Here is a 25,574-nt window from a genome sequence, read left to right as displayed (position 1 = left end):
GTGTTCAACGTTCCCCATTTTGATTTTTCCGGTGACACTGCAACCCTCAGCTAAAACCTTGTAAAAAAAAAAAAAAAAAAAAAAAATTATATATATATATATATATATATATATGTATAAATCCAGATTTTCCAAAAAAATAATTTATTGCCCAGTCCAAAGTAGAGAATAATGAAATAAATAGAAATGTAACACTATTTACAGTGTACTAAACATTTTAATATCTGAAAAGTTGTGGAAATCGCATCTCAGCAGAACACAGTAAATTTCAACAAACACCGATTTAAACAACTGTAGAGAACAACTGTAGAGAAATTGTGCGTGTTAAGCCAAACACACTGTCACACTAAAAATCTAGATATAAAACGATGAGGACAAACCAAACATCTGACTTACTAGTTGCCTCTGTGAACCAGGAGGAACAAGAGTTCAGGTTGATGGTCTCGAAGTGGACCACCTGGCCCTGCTCTGTGCCCTGGCTGATGGCGACACACACCAGTGGATACTCCTGCTCTGGGACCACCAGCATCTCAAACACCTTGAGCGGACTGGGAACGGGGAACTCAAAGTGCTACGTCACAGAAAAACAAACAAACAAACACAGAGTCGGACTCGGGGTTAGTTTGGCGATTTCAGGTTCTTAGAAATCCTTGCGACATTTAGCAGATGAAGAATCGGTCGAGTTGAGCCTCGATACAAAGTCCTATGATAAATATTTACACCTGCTCACGTGACTGAAATAATAAAAAATTATTGTTATTTTTAAGTGTAAGTGAAAGTGAAAGACGTCTTAAGACAATAACTGACCTTGATGAGCATAAACCTTTGCATGGGCTCGTACCACTGCAGAAGGACGATGCCAGACTGAAGAGCTCCACACAAGTACTTGTGGCCTGTATACGGGTTTCTCACTGTAACATTGAACGAAAGACGGTATTATGGAGACCTTTTCATAGGACCTTACATAAACAAAATACTTTTCAATGTCAGAAATGCAGAGAGTTGTTTGGAAATGGTTGTAATCTATAGAAACACCACGACTGATGAGTTGGTAAGAAACAGCGACTCACCAATGCAGCATTTGTGACAGCCTTTTGTGTCAGGGATCTTGGTCGTCAGGGCGAAGCGCCTGAGAAGAAAAACCGTTCAACATTGCGGTGAGCAAAAGTTTCAGGAGGTCAGGTGACAAAAACAATATGAAGATGAGGGAAGTGGGAACGCTTGACATTTCCAGTTCCATCTCACCTGGGCAGAATCTTGTCTGGGAAGCGGTGCGTCTGAAACTGAGCTGCCAGGCCGGGCTTCTTCAGCTGCTCAAACAGCCCGATCAGATTGTGAGAGTACAGCTGGAACGATCTTCCTACAACACACACACAAAAATCCACCTGTTATCTTCACAGCAAAAGCAAATGCCAAACATGTCAAGAAGTAAACAAACTTTTACTTCAAACATGAATTACTCATCATCCTAACAAGCTGCTTTACACATAAAGAAGGTTAGACGTGAACAGAGGGCAAAAACAGCAGTGTTGATGATGTTGATGATGATGATGACGTGAAGCATGATTACCTTCTGATGAAGCCAGTTAGTAGAATATCAAATCAAGCCAGGCGATAGGAGGATGGACAGAGTCCAAGGGAAGAGGAGAAGAGAACAGAGGTTAAGAATACCCAGGCGCAAACTGCTAAAGGTAAAACCGCAAGTAGACCCAACACTGTGTAATCTCATCCTCGGCTGTTAAACCGAGCAAAGGATCGGCTCTTAGGAAAGACAGTTTGGTTTCAAATGAAAGCTCATTTAAGGTTTCTCATCAAACATGGCGCACCTACCCTAAAAAAAACAAAACAAAACAAGGTAGACTTGGTTGCACCGATAGTGTGAGATTGTAAACGAATAACAAAAAGCGCTTAAACACATTTACTGTTCACAAAAACAACAGTGTGGCAGGATGTGAGTCACCTCTGTGTTACTGTGCTACAGCAGCTGGAACAGTGACCCTGACGGCGAACGGCAGGAACAGATATCTTAAGGCTGCGCAAACGGAGTGACTGTGGTGCCTTCAGGTGCAGCCAGATAATGCGGGACAAAGACGCAGACGGTTTTAACAGAGGGCAGGGAAGTAGGAGAGACGGGTTCTCTGCTTACCGGACAAAGACATCAGGTTGTTGTTGATGACATACAGCCATGTACACTTCCTCGGGAAGAGCTAGCAAAAAAAAACAAAAAACAAAAAAAAAAACAGATGAGTGTGAAGAGTGCAGAGTTTAGCTCTAAAGGAGAGGAGGAGGAAGAAATTCTCACTAGAACAGACCAATTACAGCATAGAAATTTATGATGCACAATGTTTAATCTATCACCCACAATGTAAAGAGTAAAACTTAAAACCTTTAAAAAAAACTAGGGAACGTGGGGAAGCAGCCAAACTTTGATGGAGAGGCAGAGAGCCACAGTTTTATTAATTAATAGACATTATTATTAATGACTATCTGTATTTAGCCACAAAATAATAATAATAATAAGATCTTCATTGAAATCAGGTAAAAGGATCTGGTCAGGTAGCGGCACTGTTTACAAATAACATTTACATTCAACCTGAGAAACCGATTAGTTTTAAAAGCATCAGAGCATAAATAACGAAAAATAAGGCCTGGAGGAAAAACACAACACACATATGGAAGCTCATTAGAGACCAAAATGGAAGATTCTGGCAAAAAAAATAAATAAATACAAACACTAAGGTAAAAACAAAATGCTCACAGTGTAAAAATGGTGGCAGAATATTTGTTTACAGCATGGATACGAAACCTGGTGACAAAACACGAGCTGATCTGGATTCAGATTTTCATTCATAAAAATAAAATTAAAAAAATGCATCTCCTAAAAACTGTCGTTTGTTGTCGTGACAAAACAGGGTGTGAATACTTTTACAGGTTTTACAGTAGAATTAAAGTTAATTCTTTACTGCAACATATTTGAACTTGTCAACATTGGATATAATTTTTTTAAGGAAATAAAAAAATAAACATGTTTACATGTGATTACATGGTCAAGTTAAACCCCTGAGCTGGAACAGAAAAACATCTCGTCTCAGTGGATCGTCTCCAGGTCGGGTTTCCATCTCCTTCTTCCAGATACTTGTTTTGAACAGAGTCATCTGGAAACATTTAGGTCCTAATCGCACACTCTGCTACTTCCCAATTCATGGAAATCACATCAGCACAGTTTTACATCCTGCTAAACAGAGCCATCAAATAATGCAAAGCAAAAAAAGACAACAACTTAGCAGAAGTTTGTTTGGGTAAACAATGAATAATCGCTACTAACAGTACAGTGTCAAAACAGAGAAGTTAACAGGAAACTAATTTATTAAAAACTGAATGAAAGGCATCTCAGAGTTGGATTTTACCTGCTCCATTGTTGCTTCATGCAGCTCATTAAGATTCAGCGTGTAGATGCCGTCCTCTGTTCCAAAGATGAGGTACTGATCTAAAACAAGAACAACGAAGTTTAGCTGAAGCATAAAACTCCTGAAATCAGCAGAATGTGCTGCGTCGAATTTACCTTTGGTGTCTGGGTGAATCCACGATGTGGCGCAGTTGATTTTCAACGGGCAGCCATCGAACACTTTGGAGAAACAGGCTCCCATCTGCAACAGAAAACCGTCCGGCTCAAAACAGGCGGCATCTGCCGCAGCGCAGCGCCAAAATGTCAGCGAGGAATTAACGAGCCAGAGTGGAGCCGAACCACAAGGCAGAAAGCTATTCGGACCCCAAATATCCGCAGAATGTGCAGCAGCAATCCCAACGAGTGTTTAATAACAGCATCCGCAAAAACCAGGCCAGAACGGCTGAGCGGAGACGGTGAGGGACAATGAAGATGATTGACTCACCAGTACTTTAGGAGTGGGTGGCAGACCGTTTATGGCTGGTTTCTAAGGAGGAGCAGAGAAAACGAGAACAATGAGATAACAAAACTGCTGGAGACCCAAAGTCAAGGCGAGTCTGAGCCGTAATTTAGCTCTGGTCTCAGCGAATGAGCCGTTAAATGAACAATGTGAATAGTTTTGAAGCACGACCAGCAGGAACGAAATGCCAAAACTAAATGTGAGGCACTGGATCTGTTTTTTTTAAAAACAAAAAACACATAGGAACTTTAAGTGCAAGCACCCGGACAACAGGGCTGATAAAATGTTGAATTTTTGTGACTCTCTGAATAATTTGTCCTATGACATTCAACTGAAAAGGGACAAATCTGTAAATAGTAAAAAATACAAATAAACCTGGAATAGCATGCTTAGGTAATTTCCACATGTCGTTAAATGAATACTTTTCATTTATTTTTGGGTTTTGGTCTTCGTTTTGGTTCTCATCTGCCAACAATTATAAATGTGATGAAGCAGAAATTGAGTTCATCTGGATTAGGACTCATGTTCTTGACATTTGCATCCTTAAGCTGTACAAGTTGAGAGGCTAAAAGGGAAGGTATCAGTCAGGAGAAGAGCACAAAAATCCACAGTTGTATAAATACATAAACGCACCATACCACAGTCAAGACGGTTACTAATAATTGGAGAAAATATGTCAAAGTGACATTATAATAACTAAAAAAATAATCTCCAAGATTAATGAGCCTGAAACCTGAACCTGCCAACAACAGAAGGAGCTGCAGGACTATTTACCATCCAGTGGTTCTGTTCTACAGGGAACCTCCTGCACAAGTCCAGACGAAGAGAAAATGGCTGCAAACCAGAAGCCTGTTTTTCAAATTAAAGTGTTGGGTTTAGAGTACACTGTGCCTCCAACAGGAACATCTCCAAAACTTAGAAAATCATGAAAAAGCTCAAATGTTTTGTTCAACATTTCATAAAGTTCAACTCATCCATTTTATTGATTTAACACACAAAGTGAAATATATTAAGCTTTTATTTATTGTCACTCTGATGATTATGGCTTACAGATAACAAAAACCCAACATTTATCAGAAAATTAAACTGCTACCAAACATCAACAGAGATGCTTCTGGAAAGTATGTGATCGTTTCTATGCACTCAGTTCTTGGTTTTGGCTCTTTTTGCATGAATTACTGCATTACTGCGATGTGGCTTGGAGGAGATCAACCTGTGGTTCTGCTGCGGTTAGTGGAAACCCAGGTTGCTATAGCAACAGCCTACAGGCAATTGGGGTTGTTGGGCCTGTTGCAATTTATCCTTCCACTAAACTTTCTATAAACGTGGTTGGATGCGTCACCCTGAACAACCAGCTTGTCCCCTCCTCCTGTCAGCATCGACTGTCCCTCTGAGCCACACTGAGACCATTTAGAGGCTCAGAAAACCAGTACAAGTGTTTCAGCTTAATAGCCGATTTGGGTCCATGAGTTTTCAATAATTAACTTTTTCACAATATTTTTAATATATTCTGAGAAACTAAGTTTTCACTTTCAGAAATTAGTGTTAGAACCAACGCAATGAATATGGTCTTTAGTCATAAAACTACAGATCAGAGCTAAAACGCTGTGATGAACTATTCCTCAAAAGTATCTTTCAACTCACAGGGAAGTCCTTTTTCTCCTTCCGGTGCTGTGGTGTTGGTGAAGGACCATCTCCGTTCACACTTCCATCTGAATCATAATCTGTCACATAACGAGGCAAGTTAACCGAGGGTTTGACAGGAAGTTGTTGGTCATCATCAATAAGCAAAATAACGTGTAATTCCTACAATCACAGCATGTCGTACCGGACTACCTTACCTTTAGATTCACATTTAATTGGAGCTTGTGAAAATAGAGAAAGTTTGAATTTAGAGACTAAAATAATTCAAGAATACCAGTGGTGAAGGTTCAAAAAACAAAAACAAAAGAGCAGCACAAAACGCAAGTCATCCAAGACTCACCAGCATCAGAGGAGTGAGATAAGCCGCCAGGGCTGCTGACACTCGCCGACAGGAAGTCGGACGACGAATGCTCCGCCTTGTTGCTCTGTTCGGGCGTGCTCTGTCTGCGGGCGGCCTGGCTGGGGCCGTTCTCAGAGTTCGGGAGCCGACGAACTGTCAGCGACCTCTCTTCGTTCAGTCCTAGCTCCTCCGACGGGCTGCTTATTCGTGGCTGAGGAAACAAACAAACAAACAAACAAACTCCAGTAAAACTTTTGAGTCTTTTTCACAGTAGAAACAGGAGAACGACAGAAGAAACACCGCCTTACCTTCGGGGGCAGAGGAGGAGGTACGCCTGGTTTAAGTGTTGACCTGAAATAGATTTTTGGACAAAAAGATACTCAACAAGGAAATTAATGTTTTCTCATGAACGTATGCAAACATTTATGCACATCACTTACAGCTCAACTTCTTCAAAGGCATCTTCCAGATGGGCGATGTGTCCACTGTGGATGATGGATAAAAACAATCAGAGTGAAGTGGGAAACTCTACAGGCTCTGACTGAACGCACTTCTCCTAAATCTATTCTTTACACAAAAGGGAGAAGAAAAAAAGAGCTACGTTATAACTTATCCTCGATTTAAAGACAATAATCCCAATTTCGAATAAATTAAAAAAGATTTATTCGAGATTGTCCAGAAAAAGTGTTTCTACCACTTAAACCTTTTCAGTGGGTTGTCATTTTATGTGATGCATCAAGAGAAACTATCAGGTAATATAATATGTACATAATATTAGATTTTCCAAATATTCAAAAGATGATACTAACATTTCACAAGTGTGAGTGGCTAAATCAAAAGGACTTGATTCACAAACTGAAAATAAATAAAAACTTCGATAGACCCTGCTTGAGGGAGATGCATGATTTTTCATTTTTATTATATTGTCTTAATTCTGAATTTGCCTCCATTGAGTAAAAAAATAATAATAATAAAGCAACAGACCACCTGTGTGTGACTTATCAATATGAACCAAATGTATGCATCTGAAGAGGAATGAATATAAACTCAAACTCTTTCAGATTTCAATTTATAAATTTTAAAACAGCTCAATTGCCCTGTGACTTTCCAAAGATGTGAAACTTTGTGTAACTCGAAGTTTGTAGGTGCAACATGACAAAACGCGAAAAAGTTTAAGGATGTGAGAACTTTAGCAAGACGCCGTAACCCTGAACTAACAGCAAACTCCCATATCGACACAGCATCACGCGCTCTACCGTCACATCAACACATGCTACAAAAATGAAAGTGGTGGGAGTTGATCGGATAAGGCAAATGCAAAGAAAAACAGGGAAGTGACAGAGCAAAGCATGAAGTGGCTAGTGTAAGGTGGGACAGCTGTTCGTGTTACCGTTGAAACAATTCATCCTCAACGCTTTTGAGAAGGCTCCTTTGAAGGACGACGGTGAGAGACGGGCAGAAAGAGGACAGAGAAAAGTGGAGGGGAAATAAACAAAAAGTCAAAGTACACAACAAGTGAGAAGGGCTTAAAAGACTGACGCAACATCCTGAGCTCCAGACAGGGAGAGTGATAACCATCAGCATTAAACCACAGTGACTAAAGCAGGTTAGTGCTACAAAAACCCGACAAATTAGTAGAGAAGAGATGCAGCAGGAAATCAATCATGCGTTTGATCCGTTACTGCGCATTAGTCTCAAAAGGTGCATTATATCATGAAAGCCGGGTAGCGAGAAAGGCGGAGCGTAAATACGAGCAGTTCCCATGACAACAGTTTCCATAGAGTACCTGGTTGTTATTCCTCCATCTGCAAAAGGGCTCCATGGGGAAGGGAAGTCATTATCTTTATTCACATCCTGCGGAGAGGCAACCATGCATTCAGACAGGACTCTGCTTTCAAAATGCATACAGTTAATGCCAAAATTATTCATACCGCTTAATGGTTTAGAGTTAAAGTAATCTTAATTATGCCAACTTGTTTATTCTGACTACAAGTAATGAGTGGAAACATACAAAAAACATGTAAAAAGCCGTTTTTCAGCAGTCATAAGAAGAACTTTACTGCCTTGTTGCCAACAAAAACAAACTGACACATTTTGTTGTTTAATTTTAGATAAAATCTTTTTTTCCCCCCAATTTTTTTTTTTTGCTTTTTAAACAATATTTTTGGGGGATGCCTGTAATTTTTAATCTTCCTGGCTGTATTAATAAGCTAATTTTGTTAGGGGTATGAAGAAGTTTTGGCTTAACTTTATGTTTAAAACATAAAAAATATTGATTTCAACTAGCAAACCATATTTATTACCATTTCAGAATGAGCTTCAGTTTCCTTTGGGAGAAGAGGCGCCTGAAATTGGACCTTGTCAACTGCGAATGGAAAAACATCGTCTTCAGTTGGTTTTCCTTTTTCTCACCTTTAACACTAGAGGGCATCAACACTCAAGACACACAGATAGTGACAACAAGTCTCCAGTGCCTTGCTACCAGGTGCTTTGATAAACACCACAGAGAACATAATGAACAAAAAAGAAAAACCGCAGGCAGAAACAGATCGAAATACGTTTGAACTGCTGCTGGTGATTCAAGGAGCAGCTGTGTGGACTAAAGCTTTAGTTTCTAGTTTCTAGAGCAAAGTTCTCAGTAAATTTGAACTAAGACAAAACTAACTTGGATGAAACTTTTGCAGCAAAATATCTTTTTAAGGAACTAATTCCTTAAAATTGAAGTAGAAGTTCCACTGGCAGATTATTTTACTTTTAATAGGATTAGTTCCCAAAAAGAGAAATAATCTGCCAGTGGAAGTAGTACTTTTTTTTAATCAATATTAAGGAATTACTGACTTAAAACAAGCTCCTCTATCTTGATTAAATGTTTTTTGTAAGTTAGTTTTGTCTTATTTCAAGATATCTGAACTAGAAACTGCACCAAAAAAAATAAAATACTTGAAAAGACTTTATGTTTTTGCAGTGAGTTTGGAGTCTAAAAACAAAGAGGATTTGTTCATATTGGAAATGTTGAAACAGTAAAAAAAACAACTATTGAAAGAAATCCTCTTAGTTTGGGTTCTGGGTCACATTGCATCAATCATCTAATCCAGTAGGAGAAGCTGCTTTAGAGTCCAGAATGAATGCAAAGTTTTTAAAAAAATCCTGCAATACCTGCCAATACATAATCAGCTTCCCGCTAACAAAGGAACTTTGTGTTTAACCTTTCAGAGCAAAGACTTTCAAATGTTTCCCCTCTTTGAGGCTGATCATGTGGGAGAGTGGCAGGTGAGGTGATGCCCAACGAAACTACAGATGAGAGGTTTCAAGCAAAGCAGAGGGATCGGGTTTTCACATCCGAGTGAAAACTTAACTTCTGTGTCAGCACCTTGTTAGTCTTCTCTTCGTCAGCGTGACAAAAATAGAGACGTCACAGACCCGCATCACTTATCTTTCATCAAGCTACAGCCACGTTAGGCAACCGCTCCATGCAGAAAACTCATCTCAAGTGTCACATGAATTTCAAACCTAAGGCTCTTGTATGTCTTTTCTTTTTAATACAGTAAAAGTTTGGGAACTAAAACACACTGTCTCACTGCACTGCCACTAACCTGCATCCCCCCTGTTTCCCTCAGAGTCACTAGGACTCGAGACTGGACGGTCAAGGCCTGATCCACTGTTCGCTTCGTGAAGGAGGGAAGGTCAGATAGTAATCAGACAATGAGATAAAACAGCAGATCTGGAATGAATGATTGCACTAAAGGTATGAGTGATGACAAACAAATGTGACATCAGACAGCTTCGCCAGCGTCAGACGCCCATGACGTGATTAATGGCTGCGACCTGCTGACAAGCGAGACACAACACAGGGTTCTACCTTCTCTACAACAATGCATCAGCTTCCCTGAAGGGTGTGGCAACATTAGGATGTCACTATTAGACTGGATCGTCTGAAACTGAATCCTCCTAGTGACCTTCATGACCCTTCAGACAAGCTTTAACACAATCAGGGCTGGGTTTCGTTAAGAGTCGATCTCAATTCTTCGGGTCACAATTTGATTCTGTTTTGTATTGTTTTAAATACTTCGACTGAGGAACAAGAAGCCTACTAAAAAATTAATTGAAGTACCTATTAATAACTTTATGTAGTACTTATTTTTTATTTTTCCTGCCCATGTTAGCAGCTGTGGTTGTAAACATTACTTTATCAGTCTGTACATGAACAATTTTTTTTATAAATACCTGAAAATAAAACAGTAACACAATAACACTTGTGCTCAATAGAGAGTACAAAAGTTAGAACATGAACTTTTTTTCACTTCTGATACTGATGTCTGAGGTTTAGTTTTGGCCGATACCAATGCGATACAGAATAACGATGTTCAAAATGTTTCTTGTACTGAATTATAAATGTATTTGATAACTGTTCACCAGTACAACACACTTTATAGCTTCACAATCTTGGCTAGATGTACAAAAACATCGCAACTTTAAATTTATTTGTTCAGTAAGTGAAATGAGGAGTAGAACAACCAATTTAAAACAAATACAGAAACTGACAAACAATAGTTTAACTGTCCTGGTCAAACATGAAGCTTCCTTTCAAATAGTTCAGGAAGTGAACTATTTGTTGCTACACGATCTATAATGTTTTTCAATATCAAGATCAGCATCTCTAAAGATGGCACTACATTAAAATGGAAATCAAATGTATGTAAAAGTAAACAATTGTCCTTCTCTTGTGGAAACTGAGATTATTCAAAAGAATTGATTTGATACTGAATCAAACTGTGATTCAAAGAATCAAAACCGAATTGAACTGAGAGATTCTGAACAATAACCTAAACGCTACTAGAAACAGTGGTTTGGAAACACGCCAGGCGCCGACATGAGATTAGTGGGATGACTGTCAGAAAACTCGCTGGGCTGACTGACACAATAACTGGTGATGTCACAGACGCACGACCCGGAGCGGGCGGAGTTTGGCTTGGTGTGTGTGTGTGTGTGTGTGTGTGTGTGTGTGTGTGTGTGTGTCTGTGTGCGCGCGCACTCACAGTCGATCTCGGAGCGCGTCCTCTCCACTTTAGGGTGTTTGTTGATGGAACGGATGGTGTGTCGGCCCACAGAGACGGGCTGGAAAATTTCATAAACAAGATATTAAAGCAGCAAGCATGTTCGAAATGAAGCAATAGTGAAACTGTACCAACTTGAGTCACTTGGGACGGTTGTGACATTTTCTTTTGAAATAATCTCAAGAAATAATTGGAAACTTTGCCAGTCATCCATCCACTGCTGAGAACTGCATTTCTTGTGCATCACCACATTAATATGCATCCCAGAGGCTGGATGTTTGTTACAAGCTCCATTGCTTGCAGTCAATAGCCTTTGGGTGTTTTTTTTTTGTTTTCTTTTGTCCTTTGCCATGGCTAAGACAGTGCTGCTGCTGTGAGTGTGAGAAAAGCACAATGGCCTCTCAAATGGTGCTGGTACCACCTCTTTGGCTGCCACAGAGATGTGATGTAGGCCCCCGTTGGAATAATAATGTCGCTGGGGAGATTCAATAAGTCAGGGGGGCTTAAAGGTGCAGAAATAACTGTAGGAAGTATCTGTTTTCACAAAGACTGTGCGGTCTATGACTGTATTTTTGAGTTTTTATTATGTAAAGCACCTTTAACTGCCTTGTTGCCAAAAACATGATGTCATGAACATGAAGGAGTCTACAGGAATGACTGTGACTATGACTGTTGTTATGAAGTGTGATTCTGTAAATAATTACACTATTAATGCAAAGTTTACACTTTTAATGGACATTTAATGCAACATTTAGTGCAACTTTGCATTAATAGTGTTCCCACTTACCGAATGACACTTCATGACTTCAGTCTTAGACATTCATAAAGACTCCTTCATGTTCATGACAGGTGTTATGTCAGTCTTATGCACAACCTGTCAAATAAAGTGTTACCAAATCTGCTAAATCATTTAGATTTATCACTGCATCTTAAACAATCTAAACCAGGCTCCCTTGCAAAAAATACTAATACTCTTTTAACTTGTTTACATTCTTAAACACTGCAACCACAAACTTTCACATGTTGCCACGGTTTCCGTTGCGTACGCTTTGGGGTCTAAAAAAATGTACCTACTTTCGCAACACAGCACAGAGAATGTTCATTTTTAATAAGTCCAATTTAATTTAGGTTGTTAATTGGATTTAAATAGACTTTTATTGGCCGTTTCTGACACATGAATGTACAATGATCGAAATAATAAAATACATCACCAAAACATGATGCCGGCAGCGCCATATTTCACCATGAGGATGGTGTATTTAAAGTAAAGTTAAGTGTTTTCCACCATAAATTGTATTTAGTAAGTAGGTCACTTCACAGTCATGTATTAATTTGGGTTCACCCATCACATAAATAACTAATAAAATATACAAATGTACGTTTGTGGTTTTAATATGACAAAATTTTGAAAAAGTGCACACGAGACAGAATCCACGTTACCTCCAGGTCGTCATCGTCCACTTCGCTGTAATTTTGGTGGTTGTCTGGGTTATTCATCTTATCCAGCAGATCAACAGCAAGCCTCCTGGTTAGCCCAGTCTGAGCCACAAACACATGCTGGCAAAACAAGCAGGAAGAAAGACATTGTTTAAGACTAGCAGTGGAGAATGCTAGTTTTTTTAGCATCACTTTCAGAATCACTACCACATAAAGAAAACTACACAGCAGGAACAGGTATTCTTAGAGGCCGTTACTGTGGGATGACAGAAGAGTCATTTTTAGGGAACCGTATGATATAAACAAAAACCTAAAAAAAAAAAAAAAGGAAAGCTAATATATAGTTCTCTAAAAGACCCTAAAGAACAAAAGGTAAACAAAACCAGACAGACAGAACTGGTGAAAACTTTCTCTTCTGGTTGGGTTCAAGTTCTTTATAAGAATACATTTCTCCACTATAATGATCTCAGTTAGTCAAACAAGCAAATTTACTGTTTTTATCCATCCAATAATAAAAACGTACCAGTAGAAGTTTCTCTGCGGTGGGCCGCTTCTTTGGGTTCTTTGTGAGAGAGACTTTAATAAAATTATGGAAAGCAGCAGACCTATAGGACAAAGATCCATGCTTGAATAAATAAATGACCCTAAGTGTCAGTCATACTGACAGAACATGCATTGTTCCCCAGATACTCACCATTTGTTTTTGTCTTTTAACTTAGGAGGCTGGAAACTGCTCTTGGACATCAAAAACAAAGCCCTGGACAAAACAAAGCAACGAGTCAAAGGAAGGTGTCCCAAAATTAGTAAAACTACATACTTCATGTTCTATTCATAACCTAAGCATACTTTGTTTTAACAGGATAACCGCACAAGTCACCAAGACGTGATAAAACCCTCGAGGAAAACAAAAGCAGGAAGCGGGCCGAGAATCACATGAGGAAGGTTTGACCGATGGCTGCTACGGATACGACATACCTCATCGGATGCAGATCAAACATCGGAGGCTGCAGCTCCGCCAGCTCGATGGATGTGATGCCAACGGCCCAGATGTCGCACAGCTGGTTGTAGCCGCCATTCTTCTCTACCGCTGCAACCTCAGGAGCCATCCTGAACGAAGAAGAGACTGGAGATGAAGCGTCTCTCACGCCGCTGGCATCGCCACACTTACAGGAGCTACACTTACCAATAAGGTGTACCAATGAAGGACTTCCTTTTCGCAATGGTAGCTGTTATTTTGGCAGCAACTCCAAAGTCAGCTGCAACAAAAATTTGGGAGAGTTTTTCGGATCGTGTCATGCACATGAAACAACTGATTTTAAACTCTAAGCAACATAAATTTGGTGATGAGTTTCTTACCCAACTTCACATCTCCATTGTCTGTTAGGAGTATGTTTGCGCCCTGTTGACGAATCCCAAAAACAAGTTTTTAAAGCTTGGTGTTAGGGGTTTCATAACAAGGTGGCCAGTCTCTGCCACTAGCAGCTGCTCTGATTGAATCAACGACTATATCTGGTCCAACTTCTAGTAAAATTACATCGCCATCGCAGCTTTTAGCATTGTTTATGTTGGCTGTGACTGACGGACTCCGTGGTAGCATCCTGTGGTGAGAGTAGAGGAAACAGGAAGCGCTTGTTGCATAGAGCTGAGAAAAGATAATAGGCCCAGCCCTGACCTTTTTGATAACGCATATGAGTGAGGCTCCAGCGTTTTGAGCATGCACGACGCACGATCCAGCACAAACTGAAACCTAAAACTGCAGCTGTAGCGGCCCATATCCTTTTAAATTCGCACCTCTGCTGCGGTGAAGGCAGGGAGGTGGGTGAAAGAGTTTCACGAAAACGGACTTCTTCAGAAACAACTAATGCATTTGCGGATATTTACACTAGTGCTGCTGCGTCTATAAATCTTACCCACTTACACAAGTGTTGCCTTAATCTTAGAAGACGACAAGATGAAAGTAATAATACCTTGATATCACGGTGCATCTTGCCCTTTATGTGCAGGTACCCCAAACCCTGTAAAAGAAATAATATTCAGCTAAAAATTGACTAGACACAATAATACACCTCTATATTAATGAAACAACAACTTGCAATTAATTGTCAATAATAGTTTATGAGATTAAAATTAGTTTGAATCGATCAACTAATAAGGTTTGCTTAGACCTTCTTACAGTCTTGTAGTTTGGCTGCCATTCATAAGAGGGCGCCACTGAGTGGAACCAGTTGATACAGAAACAAAGTTGGCAGGGCCATGCCAGAACAGGAAAGAGAAATGGTCCGAACAGATCCCAGCGAGGGATGAAAAATAAAATTTATTCTGTTCTGGTTCTGTTTTGAAATATAAACACTGGTCAAACTCCTGAAGTTTCACCTTAATAGCTTGAGTTTTCTTTTTTATTCAACATACGAAAAATGTAACCCTTCAGGTTTTCAAGAAAATGCCCCTTGTCGATTAATCATGAGTTGATCGATAAGAAATAATAATAATAATAATAATAATAATAAAAACTAAGACTATACAATAATATATAACTTGCGTTCCTAATTTGGAATACATTTACCTGCAAGGTTTCTCTGCAGACATATGCAATCTGGAGCTCTGACAGAGGCCCCGTGACTGTAAAAACATGAGGTCATTCAGTTCTTGTTCAGACAGTAAAGCTCAAAAAGAAGACTTTTCAGAAACAGAAGGAATCGGCTCACCGTGATAAATGTCCTGTAGGGATCCTCCACCACAGTACTCCATACATATCCAAAGTTTTTCTCGACTTGAAGAGAGAAAAAAAAATCTGATAATAAGATCAAACATCTACCTTTGGATACATTTTGTAGGTCAGTTGAGATACAAAACAAAGTTCATATGTATTCATATCCAAAGCCCTGGCCATGCAGAGCTAAAGGATCCTCACAGCTTGATGCTGCAACCATGGAGATGTTGTGTCATGACTGCTAATCTTCTACCAAATATTTTATTTATATACCAAATAATTTAATTTGGACTCATATGACCTGAGCACTTTCTGTTACATGTTTTCTCCCACATCGCTGGTGGGAACCTGCATATAGGACTTCCTATGACATTCTTTCAATACTGCTTTTCTTCACCACAAAGGCCACATTTGCATGCATTCCCTTCTGTTCATTTGTTCTTATCTCCTTCACAGTTATGAGCTACTATCCGCCTTATTACAAAAAAAAAAAATTCCCTCAAAAACACATTGAAGTTTGCAGTTTTCAATATGAGAAATTTGCCAAAGCAGGAGCAGACGGTTTCTTTCTAAACTTTTCTTACAGTTGTTTTCTTAAACCAAGTAAAGATGATGTCTAGCCTGGTACCAGATGTTTAATCTATGATCTAATTATGGGATGAAGGTAACTAAGAAAACTGCATGATTGTTGAAGCAGAAGACATAATTCTAGCTCGCTACTTTTTCACACCTTTTGTTTTCGCTTGGTGAGCAAACATGTCGAGTTATTACATTAAACATAACCTCCAATGTTGCCACACAAAACCGTAGTTCCTGTAATTAATACATGGTGGGGCTGGTCATCATTGTTCCACTGTACCCAGCTGAGCTCTGTGCAGCAAGACTACACAAGACATACCTGCTGCGCTGCAACCTGTAAGCTTGAGCTAACAGCCATATAAAAACAGTTCAGAGCCTTCAAATCCAGTTAAACCTGCTGGAACTCTGCAGCAGTTTTGGGCGGACCGAGTGTACTTCCTCAAAAGATAAAAAAGCCTCAAAAAAACCCGGACCCCTGTAAAACATAAAAGCGGCACCCAGGCACTGAAGTTAGCCTGAAACCCTTGAGTCATAGTTTCACGCTTTAGTGTGATGAAGTAATTAAATACACAACAACGTGTGGCAGTTGGTTAAAAAATAAAAGGTGGCGTCTACGTTTTGTAAGTGTTTCACCGTGGACTGACTGGGAGAGAGCAGAAAAGTCTGGATTAAAAGACAAAAAAGAAAACAAAAGCAGAGTTATTTCCAGCTGGCTCTTACCAGAGGTAGCTCCCAAAGTAGGCCACAATGTTGTGGTGCTTGCATTCCTTCACCATGAAGATTTCCTGCTGAATGATGGAAAAGTCATCTCCTGAAAACAAAGAGGCATAAAAATAAAAATAAAAATCATTTCATTTTACTTAAACCTGAGAAATAATTGGACTGCATGAAAATTATAGTAATAATAAAATTATTTACAGTGCCCTTTATATATTTAGACCTCAAAGGGCAAAAAACAAAACAAGTAATTGTAATGGACAAAAACAATTCAATAAATATATAAATTAGGACTGTCACGATAATAAATTTAGCTAGATGATAAATTGCCCCCATACTTATTGCTATAAATGATAATATTGTCGTTTTGAGATCATTTTCAAGTAATATGTTGAAATTGGCACAATAATGCAAGTTCACCCTCTCAAAGACCGAAAACTTTCATTTTGTACAGAAAACTTCACACTGGAACTGGAAGATATTTTAAACATCTGAAAACAACAAACTAAAATAAAAATTACACACAACCGAAACCATAATTAAAATGGATTATGAAATCTCTAAACAAATAGTGCAAAAAATAAATAAATGAATAAAATAATGGGAATGATTGAGGCCACTTTAATTGATCATGTGATAAAACTTCAATTAATCAGCAAAGTTATTGAAAAAAGCCATTTCAAAAGATAAATAGCTTTTTAACAATGACCAGCAGCAGTTTTAACATCTTCCAGCCTGGTTTCCGGGCCGACCACAGTACTCAGGCTGCCCTTGTCAAAGTGTTCAATGACATCCATATAAACACAGACTGTGGAAGAACCACAGTGCTGGTTCTGTTGGACCTCAGTGCAGCTTTTGACCACAACATATTACTAAAACGACTGGAGAGTTGGGTTGGACTCTCCAGTCCAGTTCTCAACTGGTTTTAATCTTACATAAAGAAAAGAGACTTCTTTGTGCCGACAGGTAATTTCTCATTGAAGCGGACAGAAGTCCCCCAGGGTTCAGTCCTGGGAGCCCTCCTATTTAGATATCCGTGAGCTCCCACCAGCTCAGGTTATAACAAGAAATGAGATTAGTTACCATAACTACGCTCTACATTACGATGCCACCAGGTTACTTCAAATCCATCCAAGCACTAGACAGATTATTAGAACAGATAAATGTGTGGATGTGCCAAAACTTTCTCCAGCTGAACAGAAACAAAACCAGAGTTATTATTTTTGGACCTAGAAACAATCTAGAGTCACAGATTCAGCTATCACAGCTAGAAACTAGACATCAGGCCCAATTGATGGACTCTGACCTGAACCTTCACAGCCACATAAAGATGGTTACAAAGTCAGCCTTCCATCAACTGAAGATGATTTCCAGGATTAAAGGATTAATGTAGCAGCATTCGAGAAACTCATCTGTGTGTTGATGTGTATTTACTAGAAGGAATTATTGATGGCATTTGACAAAATGTAATGTTTATTGCTCATTTCAGAACTGATGACTGCATGATGTTTTTATGATGTAAAGCACTTTGAACTGCCTTGTTGCTGAAATGTATTATACAAATAGTTTTGACTTAATTGATTGCTTATTGCAACAGACACACTGGCAGTCAACTGATTTGGTTTGAGGTTTTTCACACCACTTAAAAAAAAGACTATTAGTCACTGATGTGTTGAAAACATCTTAATGAGGCTAGGTTAAAAAAATATAGTGGCATATGCAAGCTTCAGTCTTCAAAAAGACTCAATTTACTTAGTAGAAATACCAAAACAAACCAGCTCTTCATCACTAATAATAAAAACTACAGAGCAGACGAGTACAACACGGGAACCATCACATAAAGCTTGCAGTAAAGGCCAATTTCCAGGGCAACTTTCCACTTCACTGTACTGCAACGCACACGACCAGTAGGAAGTGAAGAAAAGAAACATTTAAGCCAAGTTGTTCCCAGCTGTGCACACACAACCTGGAATGTATTAACAGGAGGTTAAGAAGTATCCGGCTATGAGGCGCTGCACAAAAACATTATTTCCATGCAATGACGAGTTAAAGGCAGAATATCTGCAAACAGAATGTGCAGAATTCCCAAAACCAAATATGAGAATTCTGTTTTCAGGATGTAAACAGTGCTCCTCATATAGACTCATAAAAAACACCAAAACTCAGTCTAACCAGTATAGTGCAGCTGTGCAGAGCTCTACAACATAAACTATGCAGGTCATGATCTAGAACAGGTTTTTTTTTTAAACCATAATTTTAAAAAAATAAAGTGTTTCATGCATTTGTACTCAGCATCCATAATTTCATACTCCACAGAACCATTTTGCAACAATTACAGCTCAAAGTTTTTCAGACTGCGTCTCTACCAACTTTGCACATTGCTTAATATTCTTCTTTGAAAAATAACTCAACCTCGTCACATTTAGGCCTGAAACGATCAATCTGATCTTGGCCGTAAAGTTGAATTTGGTCACATTCATTTATTTATTTCGAACATAATAGCAGCATTTTGTACCACAATAATATTAACATGCTTGAAAAGGAGTAGGAAAAAGTCAGAAACGTATGAACTCCTACCCCATAAACTCATATTTTCAGATGGACCCTCATTATTAAATCAAATTTAAAAAAAAAAAAACCCCCGACCCCCCCCCCCCGTGAAAGTTCCTACATGTCCTACAAAGCGTCATGTCTCGTTCCAGTTTACAACTGTGTACATGTTTTATCACTAAATTTCAAATGAAGCACATCGGAGTTTATGGTTGTTTTAAGTGGAAAAGGTTAAAGCGTTATAAATATTTGTCGCTCTACACAGTGATACAGACAACAAATTATCCGCTGGACGTTAACAGGCTTAAATTTAAGTCTGAAGGAATGCTTAGAAGAGACAAACCTTCCAGCAATAAACATCATCAGGCCTTGAACTGAAGTTGCAGGATTAAAAAAAATGCATGTGTACAGTGTGTGCAAACAGAAGGAGGAACTACTGGAGCTGTTTTCAGATGCACTTAATGATAGAGAGCAAAGAGTGACAAATTTTTAAGCAAATTGCAATGACGTGACTAAGCTTGACCTAAAAGAGAAAAAAAAGTAACTTGTCACCCCACAGACATCTCTTCTTGATGAGGCTAGGCCTGAGTATGTAGCCACTTCCTCTCTACTCTGAATACACACATTATTGCTCTTTGTGTCAAATTTCTATTCATTATGTACAAGTCTCTAGATGTTAAGTTTCATAAAGAATGCTTATTTCTAGATTTAGAGGTCTGAATGAGAAATATGTTGGGTAGAAATTGGAAAACTAAGTCACCGCTTGTTTAAATCCGTTAAACAGAAGCTTGAGCTGTCACGTCGTTTGAGAAAAACCAACAAGTGCAAGACTCGGTGCGTCAGGTTAGCAAAAACAAAGAAAAACAACTAACATTGACGCCATTTTGGTTGTCACTTTGTTCAACGATCAGTTAGATGAACCCCAGAGCTCTGCAGCCCCGGGGGCCTCAACACTCCCAGCTGTGTACTTCATGCCAGCACTACGACTTCTCGTCTAACCTGTCGGATTGCACGACCCACCCAAAGCGGTTCACCTCTGGCACAGAGAAATGACTTGTACAAAAAGCTGTACATTAAAAAAAAAAGGAAAAAAAAAAAAAAGGTCTCTTTCTCCTAAAGAAAGACACTGGGAGAGTAAAACCTTTAAGTAAAAAAAGACAATGAATGAATCAAACATGAATGGCAGCTGTTTACTAAATTAATTGTGGCTTATTACCGCACCAACAGCAATTATTCATTTTTTCTTTGCAAGAATCAAGAAAAAGGGGGGAAAAAAACTGCTTGAGTTGGGAGGTAATCCAGTAATGAGGCATCCAACAACAACAACGGTATTGTTTTGAACTGAACTCAATCTAGTCATGCAGACTTAAGTTTAAATGCGTTATGTTTTTAATGCTAAGCCTACAAATGTTCCTGCTGCTGTGTAACGGTACCGTTTTCTCTCCAGCAACACCTTGTGTTCACCAATGGCCTCAGTTACGGTGATTCAAAGATGTAAACAAGACCACTAAATCACAAAATGCAACTGAATCAAAACAAGAACATGTCGTAGAACTGCTGATTGACGGACGGAAAGGAAGCAGCACAAGCTAAAGCCTAAAACAGCTGTGAGCAATAAAACACAAAGGGGAAAAGGATAAAGAAGAACAATGAGAAGCTAAAGCAACACTGACTTGTGTGTGAGATTCACACACAGATGAAATATAATATCTGTATTCTTCTGTGTTGTGCTCTCTTGGAGAGGGTTCTCCTTCTGGAAAGTTTGCAGCTCACAGAAGAGAAGGACACTGCTGAGTTTCAGAAAAGGCAGACTTTAGTGATAAAGAGACTCAGTGGTGGGAGGAAATAAACCAGAAAGAAAAAAAAAAAGGTTGACTGGACACTATGAAGATTCTGATTCAAGGAAATTTGGGTTAAGCCTGCGGAGTCTCCTGCTCAGACTTGATGAGGCTAATATATTGGCAGGCTATTTAAGTGTAAAAAAAAAAGTCACTGCCTTGCAAAGTAATGCAAAATATTTTTTAGAAAGCCATAAAATTCACTAAGTTATGCGGATCCTTGATCTCCCAAAACACATTCCGAAAGAATGTTATTATTTTAGGTCAAATTACTCTTTATTTCCATCTTATCAAGAAAGAGATAAACCTTAATAATTTAATCCAACCAGGCTTTAGAGGAAACAAAACAAGTGTGTAATTTAAACAAAGCACATTAATCATCCCACAGGAGGACCGACCGGGCCGAGATGAATGAAACCAAAAACAGAGAAGTGAATCTCTTCCTTTCCTGGCCGGTAATCAGCACGGTTTTGTCTGCACGTCTATGGTGCAAAGCTCTTCTTCGTAATCCCTTTAATCTGGATCACACTAACTCTGTCACTGGGTCATTACTGGCACAGACCCTGAGCTGGGCACGGTCATAAATGTCTTCCTGTACCCCATCAGACACACACAATAAAACAAAACAAAACAAAAAAAAAATAGAGTGATTGTAGGTCAAACCTTTCCTTTCTTAAGAGGACAAGAGACGGGGATAACAATTAAAGCTGTAACACCCTGTAAACTCTTTTAAGACATCCTTTGGATTTAATTCAAATTGTTGAAAAAAAAAACACATTCAGACCTTTAGAAGGAGCACAACCAATACTTTAACGGTTCAGTGTGATAAAAAACAGACATATAAAGATAACGATCGACTCCTACCTGGTTCCAACTTTATGATCTTCACAGCAGCAAGCTCTCCTGTTTGAATATTTCGAGCCTGAAAGACAAACGACCAAAGTTGGGAGCAAATCAACAAGAGGGGAAAAAAAACAACAACAAAACAACACAGAACCTTTGTTGATATTGGTGCTTTTAGAATTGAGTCATATGATGATGGAATTACAAAATGTAAACCGATTCAGTTTATTAGAGTTGTTTTAATGCCACATGTTGGATACGAGACTCGTTTGGATGCGACACACATTTTTCACCATTACCCGACATTATAGAGCAAATGCTGGCAGATGATACATCATGGTGACCCCCAACAGGATCAGATGAAAGGAGGATTATGGACCAAATGTTTGCTTTGAGCAGCAGATTAATCAATTCAGAAATCGCTGCTTAAGCTGTAAAGTAGAGAAGGAGAATGCAATGAAAGGAATTTACTATAATTGAAGGCGTTTAGAAAGGTTTCAACATTGTTGTTTTCCCTTTTTAAATAACTCACTGAGCAAATAAAACATGAGCAATATAAAGCCAATAAAACGTAATGACCATTAAAATGAAATGTCATTTTGGTGAGATGTTTGCTTCTGCACACTAAAACCTCAGCCTCACTCAACACTACAACCAGGAGAGTTTTGCAGAAAAGTTTCTTCCGGTTACGTCGGGTTGCTAAGCTAAAACCCATCTTGTCAAAACACAATTTGGAGATAAAATCCTAGCTCTCTTCTCACAACTCGACTAGGTTAATGCAATTCGCTCTATGCTGGGATCACTTTGTTCAAAACGCTTTTAACCACAAACACCAACACGTCTCTTCTGTTCTGTCCTCCCTTCATTGGCTGTCAGTGCAACAAAGAATTGATTTTAAAATCCTTCTTTTGGCCTTTAAATGCCTTAATGGTCCTGCTCCTCCATACGTTTTTAAGAGTGCAGGCCTTAAAGTCCTGTTTAAACAGCTTTATTGAAGCTCTAGTTTGTTTTTCTAGAAAGTCTGGTCCGAATGCATGTGTGAATGCAACCAGATCGGAGACCGCTCCAAAAGCAGGAAGCAGACTATATAGCGCAGGGCATTCTGGGTTAAGAGAACCAAAACAAATGCAAGAGTATAAATGTTAGAGAGAGAAAAGGCCAGTGGTCTGTTACCAACGACAAGAGAGAAATCCTACAACCTCTAAAACCTGATGCCACTCCATTTTTGTTTACATTTTCGGAGCAGCGCCTCCACAGGTTAGGAGGTGGGGAATGGGTTTTTCAATTAACTTGGATCATTTTGACACAGTGCAGTGTGAAAGAACGGCACCAGCTGGAAATGTATCAAATTCTGCAATTTTGGTCCCCAATTCTACCAGATTATAAGTGTCTCTTCAAAACACACTTTGTCTTCAGTGGCTTTTAAAACAATGCAAGTTGGCTTGTTGTTTTTAAAATTCTATCGTCTTTTTTAGTACGTCTTATTCTGCTTTTAACGTTTTGATCTTAATACTATTATCGTCTCGGTTTTATTTGTCCATATTGTATAGCACTTTTGGTAAACCTATTGTTTTTGTTTTGCTTTTTATGGCGATTTATAAATAAAATAGATTGGATCCCACAAGCCATGCCTCTACAATTTATTTCAGGCATGTCCTGATTTTCCACTTCCGATACCGATTATTGCAGCTTTGAGAATTGGCAGATACCGATACTGTTCCAATACAATATCAGCCTGAATCAAACATACATTTATTACTTGCTTTGTAGTGTGGAATATTAGAAAAGGGTTGATCAAGTGGTATCAATGAAAGAACAATAGATGTGAGAACAACTGAGCCATTTATTACTAACCAATGGGTGTGTCTGCGAGATAGAAATGCTGGAAGACTAAATACCAGACCAGAGATCTTCTGGAAAGCCAATATAATCAGATACTCGTTTACTGGCTGATATCAAACCGATTTCTGATATCGATATATCAGGAGATTCCTAGTTTATTTGAATAATGATTAAAAAAAGCATCACTTGCAAAAAGCAGTGCTATTCAACAAAGTCAGCCTTAAACCTTCAAATATCTCAAATGAGCTTAGCTTAAATCAAGTTTGTGGTACGTTTTAATGGATTTATAATTCAGTCTCTTCTGACACCATCTTTTCAGGAGGTGTCAGAAAAGTTACCAGCAGGACAACTGGCTTGTGGCGGCCAAGCGTTCATAGCGACTTCGCTTCAATGTCGGCTCTTCCTATCATTGAGAAGCAAAATTCACCAAGTGTTGGATTGTTCTCCCACTAAAAGGGAACGTGAGCTGAGACAGGTTAGTTTTACCCTACAGATAATGTGTTGCTGCAACACATTATCTGGCACATTATAGGTGAACAACGTTCATCACTGTTGTTCACCTACCAGATTCAAACAAAGGAAATAAATTGGTAGTACACTTTGAAATGCAACAAAAAAATGAATATATTAACAAAAAGAGGCCTTCAGATTGTCATGCATTGCTCTGTTGCATGTCTGCACAGCTATGAAACAATTTTTTTTCACCTACGCTGGAACCTTTCGACAGTTCTGCTTTAAAGTATGCGCGTTAAGTAACTTCACACTTGTTTGCAACCTGTGTCTCACTTTACACTTCCTAAAGTTGAAGTAAGCAACTTGAAAAAAAAAAAAAAAAAGCTGAAGCAGGAAAGGAGAAGTTCTGAAATTGTTGTTCATGTAAGAGATGCAGCTGACAGGACGCTTTTAGAAGAAACCTGTAATGTCTTCTGACTGATGGAACGTGGAGGAGGAGGACGATGTGCAACAGACGTCTGACGAGATGAAACTAATCTTTGTGTCAGACTTGAGAAGAAAATAGTTTCATCGGCTTCTCCGTGCGCAACAAGAGATTAGAGTCACTGCAACTCATTTGTTTAATACTTTATTTCATTCACTTTGCTATGACTGTAATAAAGCTTTTCTGGAAAAATTTAACTTTTTCTTTTTACGTTTATGTTCAGCAGTGAACTGTTGAGTCTTTTGAGACTCAGTTCCTCATTTCACATCCAATTCTTGACAAATTTAGAATTAACATTATTGTATTTACAATTAGCAATTCGCCAATAGCTTCTTTTTATTTTCAATACCAAAGTGACATGTAAAAAACTGGCCAAAAATGCTCTTATTATATTTTTGTTGGTTTTAGCTACAGTGCTGATGTTTCTAGCAAATAGTAACAAAACCAAAGTAACTGAAAAGTTGCAGCAATGAACTCCTTTGTAAGGGACTGACTGCTGAGGCGTCATATGACGGTGGAAGAGTCAAAATTAGAAAAAAAATTATACAGTCAATTGTTACTTTCTAGGAAATACAAACTTAATCTGTATAGATTTTAGCTGGCGCTTTATTGTAAAATAAACTTCCAGGCAATACAGCAGTCTGTCAGCAAAAATAAAATAAAAATCAGATAACCATTGATTTTATATTTAGCTAATCATAAATAAAGAAGATCTAAACTGTTAACTAAGGGTGGCTAATGATTAAACATATTAATATTGTGAGAACATGCTGTTGGTGCAACATGCAACAACATTTTCCACACGTCTTAAGGAGACAGGTACTGCAGTCGCACAAAATGCTTCTGTGCAAAGAAGAAAATTAGGAGAAGGAAAATAAACAAAACAGAAAATTGGAAAACCTTCCAAAATGCCATAAGTCTGGCACTATATTAAACAAATGAGCAGCAAACTGAATTAATCTGGCACAACCTTCACCCTATCCTCAGATCCCATTAACAGCAGTAGACGTAGCCAATCATTAATAATGGGAGAAACAGCCAGACGTAGCCACCCAGATGATTATGCACAAGCTGCAGAAGAGAAATGAGTTAGAATAACAGCAGCAGCTGCAACAGCGCAAACCTCACATGAAACTGCCTTGTGGCTCACAGATTCTGTTATGCACAAAATTTCAACA

At 38.7% G+C, this 25,574-nt stretch overlaps 1 protein-coding gene across 7 annotated transcripts in view; it reads right to left on the bottom strand.

Moving 5' to 3' along the window:
• map4k5 (mitogen-activated protein kinase kinase kinase kinase 5) overlaps positions 1-25,574 on the bottom strand; it is a 39,565-nt gene that overhangs the window by 9,860 nt on the left and 4,131 nt on the right. The window contains exons 3-32 of one of the 7 annotated variants that reach the window (XM_015031708.1): positions 21,639-21,696; positions 16,390-16,480; positions 15,086-15,150; positions 14,944-14,999; positions 14,348-14,395; positions 13,737-13,779; positions 13,564-13,636; positions 13,356-13,487; positions 13,075-13,137; positions 12,904-12,985; positions 12,384-12,500; positions 10,926-11,004; positions 9,483-9,554; positions 8,193-8,254; positions 7,676-7,743; positions 7,280-7,318; positions 6,330-6,374; positions 6,198-6,240; positions 5,890-6,100; positions 5,747-5,770; positions 5,550-5,629; positions 3,891-3,932; positions 3,563-3,647; positions 3,408-3,487; positions 2,147-2,207; positions 1,571-1,573; positions 1,246-1,360; positions 1,071-1,129; positions 808-911; positions 397-571 (exon numbers count right to left, since the gene is read on the bottom strand). In XM_015031708.1, coding sequence (XP_014887194.1) covers positions 397-571; positions 808-911; positions 1,071-1,129; positions 1,246-1,360; positions 1,571-1,573; positions 2,147-2,207; positions 3,408-3,487; positions 3,563-3,647; positions 3,891-3,932; positions 5,550-5,629; positions 5,747-5,770; positions 5,890-6,100; positions 6,198-6,240; positions 6,330-6,374; positions 7,280-7,318; positions 7,676-7,743; positions 8,193-8,254; positions 9,483-9,554; positions 10,926-11,004; positions 12,384-12,500; positions 12,904-12,985; positions 13,075-13,137; positions 13,356-13,487; positions 13,564-13,636; positions 13,737-13,779; positions 14,348-14,395; positions 14,944-14,999; positions 15,086-15,150; positions 16,390-16,480; positions 21,639-21,696 — 2,275 coding nt within the window. The remainder of the gene's footprint in view (positions 1-396; positions 572-807; positions 912-1,070; positions 1,130-1,245; positions 1,361-1,570; positions 1,574-2,146; positions 2,208-3,407; positions 3,488-3,562; positions 3,648-3,890; positions 3,933-5,549; positions 5,630-5,746; positions 5,771-5,889; positions 6,101-6,197; positions 6,241-6,329; positions 6,375-7,279; positions 7,319-7,675; positions 7,744-8,192; positions 8,255-9,482; positions 9,555-10,925; positions 11,005-12,383; positions 12,501-12,903; positions 12,986-13,074; positions 13,138-13,355; positions 13,488-13,563; positions 13,637-13,736; positions 13,780-14,347; positions 14,396-14,943; positions 15,000-15,085; positions 15,151-16,389; positions 16,481-21,638; positions 21,697-25,574) is intronic. The other 6 variants (XM_015031709.1, XM_015031710.1, XM_015031711.1 and 3 more) reach the window with 6 other exon arrangements.

This window comes from Poecilia latipinna, unplaced genomic scaffold (genome assembly GCF_001443285.1).
Source record: "Poecilia latipinna isolate Pla-1442-1.1 unplaced genomic scaffold, P_latipinna-1.0 Scaffold215, whole genome shotgun sequence".
NCBI classification, from domain to species: Eukaryota; Metazoa; Chordata; class Actinopteri; order Cyprinodontiformes; family Poeciliidae; genus Poecilia; species Poecilia latipinna.
The sequence above is the reverse complement of the archived record's forward strand: the minus strand, read 5'-3'. Positions and strand labels throughout refer to the sequence as shown.